The 14836-nt window shown below is 36.2% G+C and overlaps 1 protein-coding gene and 1 long non-coding RNA gene across 2 annotated transcripts; both read right to left on the reverse strand.

Moving 5' to 3' along the window:
- Window positions 1-411: 411 nt before the first annotated feature.
- Window positions 412-12255, reverse strand: slc12a3 (solute carrier family 12 member 3). Its single transcript, XM_082182103.1, has 26 exons — window positions 11932-12255; window positions 11594-11716; window positions 10736-10811; window positions 10476-10571; window positions 10160-10299; window positions 8835-8945; window positions 8629-8740; window positions 8383-8513; window positions 8170-8254; window positions 7326-7480; window positions 6185-6292; window positions 5915-6038; window positions 5698-5799; window positions 5285-5440; window positions 5022-5121; window positions 4755-4866; window positions 3408-3545; window positions 3167-3273; window positions 2998-3080; window positions 2837-2923; window positions 2653-2754; window positions 2458-2569; window positions 1512-1598; window positions 1268-1403; window positions 1094-1161; window positions 412-957 (listed from the first exon to the last, which is right to left on the reverse strand). Exons 1-26 carry the CDS (start codon window positions 12178-12180, stop codon window positions 816-818), a joined length of 3042 nt encoding a protein of 1013 aa, XP_082038229.1. The 5' UTR covers window positions 12181-12255; the 3' UTR covers window positions 412-815.
- On the reverse strand, window positions 4020-4760 carry LOC309507751. The gene is made up of 2 exons (XR_014209234.1): window positions 4624-4760; window positions 4020-4420 (listed from the first exon to the last, which is right to left on the reverse strand). It is a non-coding gene; the product is annotated as an uncharacterized lncRNA (long non-coding RNA).
- Window positions 12256-14836: the final 2581 nt, after the last annotated feature.

Below are 14836 nucleotides of genomic sequence, written 5' to 3' on the forward strand. Positions count from 1 at the left end.
GAGCTCGCGTTCAGACGTGGAGCCTGTCCTGAAGCCCCACGCACTGCGCACGCGCACTGAGAAAAAGCCTTTAGAATTTGTTTTCACTGTGTTTCCTGTAAATGTTGTGATTGCATCAGATGGCTGTTATGAGAGCTTCTTATTATCTTTGTACAGTTTTACAGAAATATGCGCATGTCTGTTCACGAATATGGGACACTTTGACGCCCAAAGGGCGATTTATTTGAGATGAACTGTTATCAACATAAAATTTAAAACATAAAACTTAATTTGAAAAGTAGCTATAGTTTAAACATAAAATTACTGTCTCCCCTTAAAATCAATGTTGTAAATAGGTTAATTTTAATTAAATTGAGTTGATTTTGATATTTTTTTTTAAGTTTACCTAAATGCCATAAAAAAAAAGAATAATAATTTCATACATTAGTAATTTATTAAACATTCAGATATACATATGCAAATTGTTCAATTGCTGAATTAAAATAATCAGAATCAACAAATATTATTGTAAAATAGGCTAATTACAGACATAATTTGAGAGGAAATTCTTTGAATACAGTCTTTTGTTTGAATTATAACTTCTGGAGAAAGTGCATAACGTAACTAAAGCAGCAAAAACAAATAAAATATATTCTGAATCGAGAATTAAAAAGTTAAACAAATTAAGACAAACACCCTATTAACCACAAGACATATGAAACCAAATGAAAGTAGGCCTATGTAAATATGTCATAATTTGAACATGTCATTAACAAGTTGAGTTTCTTTTCATCTGATGTACACGTGTGAACAGTTCTGTCACGAAAAGGTGGCGTTCACTGGCAGTAGAGCGTCAGCACATTCTCCTGATTGCCTCGGACAAGAAGAACTGGGGGTCGAAGGTCACGTGACACGATCTCTAGCCAAGCCATGTAAAGGGGACTAGGACATGCCCCTCTTCGCCCCACGGGCATAGTTCTGCCAAACAACAAAATATAGAAAAATTACAGGTGATTTCAGAAAGTCACATAGCTTAAAATGGTTGATCACGGTTTTGTTTAAATGTAATCTAAATGACATCATGGCACAACATCCTGTATACTGTAGCACTTACACAATGATCAATGCAGCATCTCTAGAGTAATCTTGAATAACTTCATTCAGGCGGATCTGTCGAAGAGACTACACAAACACAGGACAAACATGTTTATCCAGAGCATGCAAGAAAGTAGGCAACCAACTTTTTTAAAGGCTTTGTATCCTAACTCCATCATTTGACCTAAATTACCTTCGCTTTGAACGTTTCGAATTCCTCATCAGACACCATCCAGGAGAATTCCTTTGTTGTCTCGTCGGCTTCTTGACCATCCTTTTGGACTGAACTTACTCTATACGGAGCTATGATATCTTCAAATCTTCTAATGCTGTTTCAATAATTTAAGGACAGAAATATATTTTTTTAAATAGGAATATACGGTCCATTAATTTAAGAGGTCAGTGCAGAAAGTTGAATAGAATAAATGAGACAGTACCTCTCAGACTGTGGTTTTCCATTGATGTCAGGAAGAACTTGAATATCTTGGAAACCCAGACGGAACCTGCTGATCAAAGCTTTGAGCCTGACAAAATACAAACGCAAGCTCGTCTTAACGGACTTTGACATTCATAGGAGCAATTAAATAAATGTTGTTAGAATTATTAAATACATTTTTTTTCAAAGATATATAGTTTTACAGATATGTATGAATAAATATATTACTAATATATTGTATGCATCATGTGATTAAATATTAGTTTTATGTTTAATAATATAAGACATCAATATATCATTAAAAAATAAAACACTCTCACACACACACACACACACACACACACATATATATATATATTACACACACTTTACCATTCAAAAGTTTGGGGAAGTAAATTTTTTTAAAGAAATAGAATATTTTTCAAGGATGCATTAAATTGATCAAAATTGACAGTAAAACATTTATATTGTTACAAATTTCAATTAAATAAATGCTGTTGTTTTTTTTGTTGTTTTTTTACTTTTCGTTCATCAAAGAATCCTAGAAAAATGCATCTTGGTTTCCACAAAAAAACTGTGATAATATCATAAAACCAAAATTATAGGACCAAATCGGCATATTAGAATGATTTTTTGAAGGATCATGTGACACTGAAGTCTGGAGTAATGGTGCTGAAAATTCAGCTTTGCCATAACAGGCATAAATTACATTTTAAAATAAATTTAAATAGAAAAGAGCCATCTTACATTGTAATAATATTTGACTATATTTTTAGGTTTAAATGTAATGCAGTCTTGGTGAGCATAAGAGAATTGTTTCAAAATCATTAACTCCAACCCCAAACCTTTGAACGGTAAAATATATTTATATCATGTAATATGTGTGGCATGGACTTTGTATTATGAAGTGTTACCACAAATAATATTACAATAAAGGTTATGCATACTCTTTTTTCTGCTCATCGATATTTTGAGCTTCACCTCCAACAAACAACCTCACTTTGCATCTGCCCCAGCGTTTCTTACGGGAAAGGAGGTACGGCAGTAATAGTGTCAGACCTGACAACACAATGAATTGTTAAACCATGTTTTTCCACTGCAAAATCTTTAAAAAATAACTCATTATTTGAATATCAACTCACCCCCATCATCAGAGAGCCAATACACATCAATGGTCTTCTTTCCCTGTCTAGTCTGAAACACACTGGCGGGCTGGGACATGGCCATTAGTGCCTCAGGGTCCACTGAAACACAGGAGATAACATGTTTTGGAAAAGAGTCCAACAGCCTTGAATAGATTCAATATTTAAGAGTCTGGATACACACGTGATGTATCAATTGTGGGTGTTGTAGTAGTAGTTGAGCTCCTTGTGTCAAGTCCTTGTTCAGTAGATGTCTCGAACCCTAGATTGACTAAAGTGAAAAATGACGTCACTGCACATAAACTGTAGAAATTGTTAGAAAGGGAGTTTTGAAAGAGTCCATACCATGTGCTTGCATCGTTCGACTTATGTCAAGACCGTCCTTCATCCGAAGAACACATACACCATATTGCAGGTCAAATGCATCGCTAAAATCACATGGAACTGTCACATGCCTTGAATTCTTCATCAGAATTTAACACTGAGGGAATATTAAACTATGTGATATACATACTGCAAAATTCCAATATAGTTGTCAATTTTGCTTGGTTGAGCTTTACGCCAGTTCTTCTTAAATCCCATCACTAGGACATTGGGCCTCATCCGACCCAAACCCGTACTCTGGAATAGAACCACCATAAACAGACATTACATTTTGCCGGTATACCTTCATCGGACTCTAAAAAAAATTAAATAAATGATGTTTATTTTGAGGTTAGAACATGAAGCGTAGTGCATTGTTGGACATAGGTGACCTGCAGCAGCATCTGTACGCCGACACGAAGGTCATCAGCCACTACAGTGTGGTAGAAGGACTTTATGCGCCGCTTGTTTAGCCAGCTTATATGAGGAATGCTTTTGGCTGAGTCCACAGGGCCAGGCGAGGGTTCCCCCTGTCAATAACACACAGTCAGTCAAACACAGAATATGTGCTCAGGAGAAAAGATGAAAGAGTGTTCAGAGTTGCAAAGAACTTTTAAAAATTGATGTATTGCGACGATGTGTTGTGCAGGGACAAAAACTGTTTAACACAAAGTTTCAGTGAGAGATAAACAGATTTGGAAGTCTATGGAAAAGAGAAAATATGCAATCTATGTTTCCAAGAAACAACCAAGATGAAAAATGGTTCCAAATTTATTCTATCTATTATTATGAGAATTATATTACAGCAGGGTTCCCACATCTTTTGAACTTATAGAGTTTTCCAGTGGTTCATTATTACTGAAAGGGTCTGAAAATGTCATAAATATAAAGATTCTTCATTTGTAATGCGTCTGTGAGCTATAACACACATCTGTTTTCTATCAGCATGTCTTTTATGTGTTTATTAGAGGTTGAATTCAAACCAAATACTGACAAATGTCTACTTTATAAATAGTATGTAAGTTTAGTACTGCGCCCAGACAAAATTTCACTGAAAGCTCATTTTTTGAGATATCAACTTCAAATTTGGAACACAACTTTAATGGCTTTAATTTTCTTGCAGTTTTAAAGTAAAACATGTTTTGTAAAATATATTTATGAAAAAAATTCAAAATCACTCCTACAATAATCTACAATAGTCCAAGTGCCTCCTTTAAAAAGAGACCCAACTTAAGTCCAAAAGTATTCCCCTGGGGCCGGTTGCAGACTAGTCTTACAACTTAGTCATCACATTTTTTTTCTTTAAGACTGTTCATAACTGTTTCAAGTCAGTTACATAAAAACATAGATTGGTTAAGTTTGATACTAGAACTAAGACTGATTGCCCCTTGACTCAACGCTAGTACTTAAGACACAGTCTTAACATAAGGGCTTTGTTTATGCAACCAGCATATAACAATTTACAGTGGAAATATAATTTTGGGGTCTATGCCCCAAAAATGGGACTGTCAAGTAAGGGGTTAATATGACATTTATATTTCCATATTTATATATTTCAATATTTATATTTTAGTTATACCTCCTGATATTCATAGGCTTTTCTTTGACTGTGAGAATCCTCAATGATTTATTTATTTCTTTGGAAAAGGACATTTTGAAAAAAAATGTATTAAACATTTGTTGTGTAGACCACCCCCGCTTTTCACAACCCTGTTTAATGTTTCTATGCGTTAACTTACTGTAATGACATTTGCACATATCATAAGGCTCTGGTTCTTGGTGAAGGTGCTGATGAAATCCACTAGGGAAGGACGTGTACAGGGAGGCCCAGTGAGGACCAAACACTGCGGCCTGAGAAAAAGAACAGATGGAAAAAAGTAGGACACAGGAAGAAATGAGGAAAATTGAGAAAGTAAAAAGAGTTGAAAAACACAAATGGAACATTTTCAAGTGAGCAAAAGACCAAAGGAAAAGTCAAATAACAACATTAACAGGGTGTTATTTACCTGTAATTCTTAATATGGTCTTCCACTTGGTTAAGACCTACACATTGAGACAGTGCCATGTTATATGAGCTGGCTTGCATTGATGAACCCCAGTTGACATCTGAAATGTAAAAACACAAAAACAGTCATGCACTAAGCACATAATGAAAGCTTGGCAATATTATACGTATTTGGGATAAGTTGAAATGCTCGATGGAATAATATGAGCTTCATAAGACTAATTATTTCTGACAAAGACTCTATTAAGAGTGTAGGTGTCTTACCGGGTTTCTTATACAGCACATAACCCAGCAGGAAGATGATTATGCCGATGGCTATGAGAGCAGCCCACCAGGTTAGAAGAAACATGATGATCACAGACACTACTGCTCCGAGCAACGACAACCACTTGCTATAAAATCGAAAAGTTGGACGCCAGCCTGCTCACACACAAGAAAAATGAGAAATGCTTCAGTGAGCGGAATATAGCCATTCTGAGACGTGTGAATTTACAGTTGCATGCAGCATTTTTTGAGTGCCTTTGTTTGCATTTGTCATTATCTAAAGAAAGAGCCCTGTGGTGGTTACAGCATGCACCATTAATCCAAATAGCAAACCACCATTAAATAAGCAAATATTGCATCATAAACTGTTAGCTTAACCCATCATGGCTTGATGTATGGGTTTAAGTGCTCACCTGGAGAGTTAGTGATGGATGCATGGAAGCAGCTGAAGTTGATGAGGGCGTAGGAGCAGAGGAAAAAGTTGGAGATGATGGGAGCAATGGTGTTCAACTCAGCTGAAATATTAGAACATTTGTTTGTCAGAAGGAAATTTCTATCATAAAAAATAAGCACTTTTATTTGAGAGCATCCAACAATTGCATGGTCAAATTTTGATGTTTGGTGGTTTACCAATAAGAATGAAGCATATAGCAATGATGTAGGCTAGCAGATAGCTTCTGAGTGGTTCATTATTCTTCCCATAACCCTTCCCGAAAAATCCAATGCCTGGATAGAGGTTGTCCTTGCAAAGGCACTATAGGGGGACAAGGGATGGAAGGAATCAGAAAGGGGAATGGATGAGAGTTATGTTAAAGGAGTGTTTGAATTAGTAAATAACACTGAAGATTGTTTTGCACTCTATAATGGAGGAATAAAGATGTTCAGGGGCTCATTCGTTACCTGGAAAACCTTAGGAGCGGACACCAGACAGGCCAGGGCTGAGGAAAGAGTGGCTCCAAAAATGCCAGCACTGATCAGAGGAGCAACTGCAGACACCAGGCTCATAGTCTGAAGTGATATATGACAGAACAACATATTACTTCTGTTAACCTCTGCTATTCCTCACTTAGAGGTCATAAAATATATATTTTTAAATGTAATAATTGTACTAAATTTTGTTTCAATATCATTTATTATTTAATACTTTGAGATATATTCACCTTCAAATTATGCACCATTTACTTCTATATAAAATAATACAAATATTAGAAAAAAATATTTGATATTTTTCTTTATTAATACATTAAGTTAAAAATCGAGCAAATGTATTTAAGGGGCCGTTTACGCTACATCTTTTTCCAACTAAAAACGGAAAACTTTTAATGCGTTTTGGCCGTTCATTTACACGACAACTGCATTTTGGGGGCCTGAAAACGCAAACTTTTGAAAACTGGATTCAAAGTGCATATTTTTGAAAACTATACCATTATCATCTTTGTGTAAACTACAAAAATACAAATTTGTGAAAACAGTGATGTCATGCGCATACGCATTACGTGTTCAGTCTATAGGTGCGTAGTGTTTCTTTACAAAGTGACATCGCCAACTACTGGCCTGGCACCATAATACAGCGTTTTTAATCGTTTTTGTGGATGCTAGTGAACAGGGATCATGTTGACAACATTGTCGTCTGTACGTGAAAGATGCAAAGGAAAAACGTTTCCGTTTTAAGTACATCGTTGTCATGTAAACGTACATTAAATATCTATATAGCAATATACAGTATGGTTGCATTTCCAGTTCAAAATGTGACTATTACAAAAAGCCTTTTCTGATCATGTCTATAATTTGTGTGTATTAGCAAGTGCCAGAAAAGTCACCAAGTTTCATACATTTAAATATAAAAAATGTAAATCTAAAATGACCGATGACCACCAAAGGGTTATTTTCGAGCTGATATATGGGAAGATTTCATGTTTAGGGGGCCAGAACAATGCGTTTTGGGGGCCTGAAAACATGTTTAAACATGTTAAACATGTTTTCATATTTTCAGTGACACATTGACATAACTACTCAATGACCATTTAGACATGATGGTCACCTGGTAATTATTGCTGAGTCCAAAAGGGCAGGTCTTATTGTTGATACAGTCACTGAAGTCCCAGCCATAGTTGCAGCCAATTCCCAAACACTCCCCAGACAAAGATGATATGGTGTCATTTATATCACCAGTAGCATCACGAATTACACAGGAGCCTGAAATGCATTTAAAGAGCACAACAACAGGGAAATAACACAGCTGTAAGTGTGACTGGATAATACAATGGGCCTTACTGGCATATAACTACATACAATTGGCATATTAATGTGCACAGTAACTGATATCTCACAAAATTTTGCTCTAATGTTGATGAATCCAGAGGATGCTAAATTAAGGAGGGTGTGCTGGCAGCTTGTAATTTACGTCAAATACGCTCATATCACTTCCAACACTTTTGTAGAGTCACATAATTATTCAATTTCGAAAATGTACAGTATATTTAGAAAACTGACAAAATTACTTGCCTTACTTAAAGCAGGCATGAAATTAAAATTATTAGTATTTCCTAAATGCGTGTTAAAGATCTTATGAGTGAATCATCCATGTAGATGTTTATTTTGTTATTTTGTATTTTTGTCCTCATAATTTTTAATGAATATGTCATAATTGGATCAAAATCAAATTGATCCACCAACTAGAAGTCCCTTTGTATTTTACAATAATCCGTTACATTTGAATACACAATAGGGAATAAATATAAAAAGTACAGAAGAAAAACTTTGTCGCTACTTCCGTTTCATCGTGACTTTAAGGTCATCTGGACTACGTGGGGTTTCAGTTGGTTCTAAACATTACTGTGAATTAAAAAAAAATATATTTTTACTTTAATACTTCTGATACTCACCAATAGTAGCTGAGATAATGAGATAAGAGATGGTGGTCCAAAAAATAGCCAGCATTGTACCACGGGGTATAGCAATATTTGGATCCTACAGGAGGTTTTGTGTGTGAGAACAATAAACAGAAAGCTTTTAGAGGCTTGATTTCCCGCACATAAATATGCTTTCTGAAATGCTTTATTGGAGGAAACATTACTGTGACTGGGAACTCAACTTGCCTTCAGATCTCCAGAGATATTAGCGCCCGCAAGGATGCCTGTAGCTGAGGGGAAGAAGATGGAGAACATGCCAAAGAAACTGCCCTCCGGTCCGCGCCAGCCGGGCACAAAGTTTTCCGCAAAAATATCAGCTATTGGGCACAAATTGAGACACTTCATGGGGACATATGGTAGTGTAATCTGACTAGCACTGGAGTGTTGTTTTTAGCATATTTTTGGAACATATTGACTGCATTGCTCTCTGACCTCGGTAGCTGAAAAATCCTCTGGCTTGCTTCTCTGGAGTGGCTGGCATGATGGTTCCCACAATGTAACTGGCAAAGGAGATCATGATGACGAAGAAGAACAAGACCTGGGCCTGGGAGATTAACGAAACCAGTGTAAACTATTAGGAGCTGAACTTACTTACACCAGACAAAATTGCTTAAAATCGCTTTGCTTGTGAAACAAACCTTGGACTCCCATTCCATTCCAGCCATTGAGATGGCCAGAAGGCAGGTGACAGTAATCACTCCAATGATACGGATATCATTAAGTCGGTCTACCATGCTAACCCCAGTGTCCTAATGGGCATCAGAAAAAAGATATTGGTGGTGGTTAAGTAGATTCCCCCCTTCTATGTAAAAGCACTTTGAGTGCAGAGAAAAGCACTATATAAATGTAATGAATTATTATTATTATGTCTCGAAATAGTCACCATGAAATCAAAATGGACAATTCTTTTTTTTATGAAATAGCCTATTGCAGTAGTAGCCTATTGATTATAAATGATTTATGTGTGCACATCATTATTATTTTTTAATTCATGTGCCCTCATATTCTTTGATTGAAATCTTTGATCCCCTCCCTCTTGCAAACCACTTCTCTTTTCAGATGACATTTTAATTTCGGAGCAAGAGCAGGACAACCTGTCACTCACACGAGATTTCGGCGATAGCAAATGGTCCAATCAATGGAGAATGATAAAGCCTACATCATAATATGGAAGAAAAGTCTGTCGAAACGTCTGATTCACGCCGACTTTATTGAGACAGTGTAGCCAAAAAAAAGAAAAAGAATAGAAAGAAAATAGTTTACTACCCCTCATGTTGTTTTAAACCCGCAAATGTCCATTGAACACAATTCAGAGCTCACACGTACTCAGATATGGAAAGAGGTGAGGGACGGCTATAGGCCTATAGACCTTATTCACAGCAGCGCCATCTTTGTTTTTTTCAACGGGAATGAAAGCGAGCTGTGAGGGATAGACCGTGGGATAGACACACATCTCTTCAGTGGGTTGTATTGTTATTTAATGTGTTTTTGGATTAAACTGCTGACGAAACATTGCAAAAAATATAATTACAAGAAACTTCAGTAGACATAAAACTCAAGACACCGCATATGCGTTGTGGAAAATTATAGCTAAGTGATCTAGGAGCTTTAAAGAAATACTTTCAGTTTTTTCTCCAGTTTTGTCAGGATGATGTTTCTCCTCCTCTTCACTCTCGTCGTTACAGCTTTTTTACAGCGGATGCCATTGAAAACACGGTAAATCGATCCCTCGTCATACCTTTCATGGCGCTGCTCTGAATAAGGTCTACAGAGGCCTCTTCTCACGCTGATTGGTTGGATTAGCCTACATGAACGTGCGCCTCCCAAACTAGGTAGCCAGATAACCAGTAAATTATATTAAAAATATATATATATATATATATATAAAAAAAAAAAATAGTTGTAGTTCTATTTTTTATTTCATATTCAGTGAATTCTGTGTATACTGGTCCATTTCACCCACCTGCATGAGTGCCTGTACCGTTTCAGCAAAACCCACTGTGTGCATTGCTACAGCCACCGCATTAGCGAAAGCAAATATAAGCCCAATCGAGCCCCCAAGTTCTGGACCCAAACTACGAGAGATCAGAAAATATGTTCCACCTGGGGAAAGAATTACAAAGAATAAAAAGATATCAATGCTGATATCTGATAGTTATTAAATAGCATGACTAGGCAATATTGCATCCTGGAAAGAAGTCTGATAATGGCTTAAAGACAAGTAATTAATCATGTTAGTCAATTTTACTCAGCACATACATGTAATGCATTGTTTTTACCTCCTTTAACCTTGCCATTAGTAGCAATGGCTGATGTGGACAAGCCAGTGATGCCCGTTATAGAAGAGGAGAGCAAGATTATAACCCAAGTAAGACCTTTAAAGTGAAGGGGAATATGTGCATATTATGCATTGTTAAAACACACAGTCACAGAGATCTGTAACAGCCCTCAGGTTCACAAAACATCAGGTGGGAATTTAGCGGTAAAACACACACATAAAAATGAAGGGATAAAAACATAAAAACATAGATTGACATACCAATCCCTGCCTGCGCTGTGATCCAGGGAAGCCTCAGGTACAGAATAACACCCCAGATATTCAGCATACAGCGGATCTACAGAGAGTTCAAGAAACAGTGAAGCTTCAATGGGATCCATTTAGATAACACAATGTAGAAATGCTTTCTGTTTGACTTTATTCAGATGTTTGGAGTATTTTACCCATAGGCAGAAAAAAAGACACAGTTTAAACACTTAAAAATGTATGAACACTTTTGCAATATAACAAAAATGATTCAAATGTTATATTAATATAAATGTTTGTACACTGTAACAAAAAGTTGCTGCTTTAAATTTTTAAGTACAATCAACTTGGATGTTTAAGTCATTTCAACTTAAATTACATAAACTTAAAACGACTTGAATCTAGTATAACTTATAAAAAAAACGTAAAAACAGTATTTTGATGGGTAAAAACATGTCATAACTTATTGATCATATATATTTTTTACAGTGTATGTATGTATGCATGCATGCATGTGTGAGCACAAAAAAATATTTTCAAGCTAAAATTTTACAAAACAGGATTTGTAGGTTTAAAATTTTAAAACAAGACATATATTTTTCCAAATTTAAGAGTGTTTGGCCACTTTTTGATTGTCATATATTAGTGGAACATGTTTATAGTGTAAACTTTAGGAGAGCTGAGTTCATATTTTTTCAATAAAAATAAAGTTAGTTGTAATAAAAGTTTTAAAATTCTTGCATTTTCAAGTTTGGCCCCCAATACGTTTTGGTGTCAATGTTTTTATTATTGTTTATACACCAAGAAGCATGTTCTGGTGCGGTTTTAAAAAGTAAATGTTTCTTTTTAAAGTAATCTTTAATGTTCTTATACCATGACTCCCTGAGCCCATCCAAAGCGAGCCGGTTCTGGTGGAGGTTCTGTGGGTTCATCTTCATCCAGGCTCTGTTTGTCCACACTCGACTCCTCATATAGAGGAGGTGGAGACGGGTCATCCTAAGAGAAAATAGTGGAAAACATGACTATTTCTTTGTGGATTCCTGGATTGAAGATTTATTTATTTGTATTTATTTAGAAAAAACTTTATCCTATTGATTCCTAATGAAGATTATCAACATTTCACTTTCATCTAGAGGAACAGACATCATTCAGCATTGGTTTATCAGTGCGGTTATATGAGCGATTTCTAAGGGAAAAAGGTTTGTTCCTACCTGAGGGTTGGTGTGAAGCTGAAAGAGAGATGGTCTTGACTTCTTTGCTCTCCCAAAAACCTCAGTGTTACTATAGAAGTCATAACTCGGCGGTGTATCCAATGTGTCATATCCAGAAAAGACGCCAGAGCTGCGGGATGCCACGCTGTCACTATCAAAACTGCTACATCCCCCCAAACTGAGTTTTCGGTCATCTCCATTGTTTAGTGAGGAGACCGAGAACGGGCTTCTGGCGGCTGTGAGGTTCATCCCTTCATCGGCCTGCGGTACCTCCGGCACAAGTGAAACAACAGATGTCTGAGTAAAGCCAAGGCTTGATTCGAAGGGTTATATTATACCTGAGCCGGAAGGAACCACTTATGGATGTGTGATTAGTTTTGAGAACATATTCTGGAGCTTTTGTAACGGTCATTAATTCTTAATTGTTGCCGCAGGGCCTTTAGTTTGTACTGGGACTTGTAAACATCATCAGAACATGTAATGACTCAGATCTTTAGTCAGATATCCTTGACACAGGTTCTCAAGGACAAATGCATGGTTTGAGAGTCCTGTCATACATGAGAAACAATAAATGATGAATTTCACTGGCAATGTTGTCAGCTTATTTGATTTGATTGTTTCATTTTATTATTTGGTTATTTTATTTTGTTATTCGGTTATTTCATTTGATTAGGTAGGCCTAATTTTGGTAATGTTTTACAGCGATCAGTCTTCAGATTACAATAATGGCAAAACTTTAAACTTCGTACAATGGCTTGTAAATATTTGTTTGAGATACAACTAATATGGAGAAATTGTATTGTAATTGTAGTATTGACTGAGATGGTGTATTTAATAGTGTATTTTCCAACCTGTAGTGACCTTCATGTTAGCTGCTTTAACCCGCCAGCACCTCACAGTCGTTCCAGCTGACAGACTTTTGCCTTGAGCGTTGACTGATCATTGCAGAAGCAGTTCCTCATTAACTAAAACACCAATGTCCGCCAATGCATGTGACCCAGGGAGCAGCATCGGGTTAAGTAATTATTTCTGCAGAAATTGGTCTGGAAGCCCCAAAGGTGGAGCCTTTTCAGTGTAATTAGTGCGGGCCCTGCAAACGTACCCGCAGGTGCTCTCCTTTGAAGCAGATTTTTGATTAAATTTCTATTATTAGACACAAAGCTTAAGCAGAAAACCAACTGCTAAATGGTCATTTTGAAATCCTTATGCTGCCTGAGGGGCACTGTCATAACAAGGAGAAGATTGTATAAAGTGTTTTAAATTGAAATTACAATGAGCCTACTGTGTGCAACGCTTCAATTTATTTCAAATGACATAAAATCATTCTTAGTTACACCTAAAGGTTTAATCAGATCAATCAAATAACTGATTGTTTTGCGCTATTTATAAAAAAAAAAAAAGATGGACGCTCTAAAATGATGAAAGTTTGTAAAGAAAAATTATTATTAGGCTACTATAGGTTACACCACCATTCAAAAGTTTGAAGTCAGTACGTTTTTTTTAATTAAATTAATGTTTTTACTCGGCAAAGATGATGAAAAGTGACAATAAAGACTTACATTGTTACAAAAGATTTCTATTTCAAATAAATGCTGCTCTTTTGCATTTTCTATTCATCAAATAATCCAAAATCAAAACGTGTTTTTCACAGGAAAATTAAGCAGCACAACTGTTTTAAACATTCATAACAATAATGTTCCTTGAAAACCTAATCAGCACATTAGAGATATTTCTAAAGGATCACGTGACACTTAAGACTGGAGTAGCCTAATGATGATGAAAATTCAGCTTTGTCATCACAGGAATAAATTACATCTTAAAATATATTAAAATACAAAAAAATAAGTTTATTAAAATTGTAATACTTCACATTAAACATAAAAAGGAAACTTCATCTTGGTTGTACAAAGTTTTATTTTCAAAGAACCACTCCCATATTTTTCCATATTGAGCATAGTACATTACATATGTAGCCTAAGCTTTGTATAAGGGATGGATGAGGCGATCCGTTAGCAGAGCTCCTGTTGGCAGCGGTGTGGTGCCACCCTGGTGTTGTGAAATAGCCGGGTTATCGCGGACGTGTGACATCGGCCTGATTCACAACACCAGCTGCAGCACACACACCTCACACACCTGTCCATGCGGTGTGAAGACGGAAATTCCCCCTCCAGGTCTTCTTCCTCTGTCCAAGACACTTCTATTTTGACACTTGTGATATGGAAGATTGAATGAATGTGGACCAGATTTGTCCTGGCAGGAGACCTTTTGTTTAAAGGGTGAAATAAAGTTAAAACAGCCTGATTATTGTGAATCCTGCACCTTGAATTTAGGACAGTGCACTGGAATATTTAGCTCCAGATGCTAATGGTTAAAAATGCAAAGCAGAGTTTCGAGGGAGCTGAAGCAGACACTGCAGCCGGCCGTGACGAAGCCAACACGTCCATCTGTGTGCTCTATGGGCATTTCCTCCATAACCCAGCATCTGCTGAGAGAATCAATGTCACACACACACACACACCCCCCTGCTCTCAGAACTCTCTGAGAGACATTTAAACCCTTCCCTGACCGCCCGGACACTTGTACAGTAGGATTGTGTTACACAACATGTACATTACATGAATAAAGTGTGAGCGAACCAAAACAAAGGCGACCAAATAAAATAAAAGTACTTTAGTTAACGAACTAAAAATGAATAATACTTCTAAAGCATTTAATAAAACAATAAATTCATTTCAATACATTATTCAAATAAAAAGTTGTATCTGTTAATATAATTGTAATGGACCTGAACTAACATGAACTACGTTTTTACTAACATTAGATGAATAAATACTGTAACAAATGTATTGCTCATTGTTAGTTAATGCATTAATGGGAATTTATTGTAAAGTGTTCCCTTAAAATA

The sequence above is a fragment of the Leuciscus leuciscus genome (genome assembly GCF_965113295.1).
Source record: "Leuciscus leuciscus genome assembly, chromosome: 10".
Classification (NCBI taxonomy): Eukaryota; Metazoa; Chordata; class Actinopteri; order Cypriniformes; family Leuciscidae; genus Leuciscus; species Leuciscus leuciscus.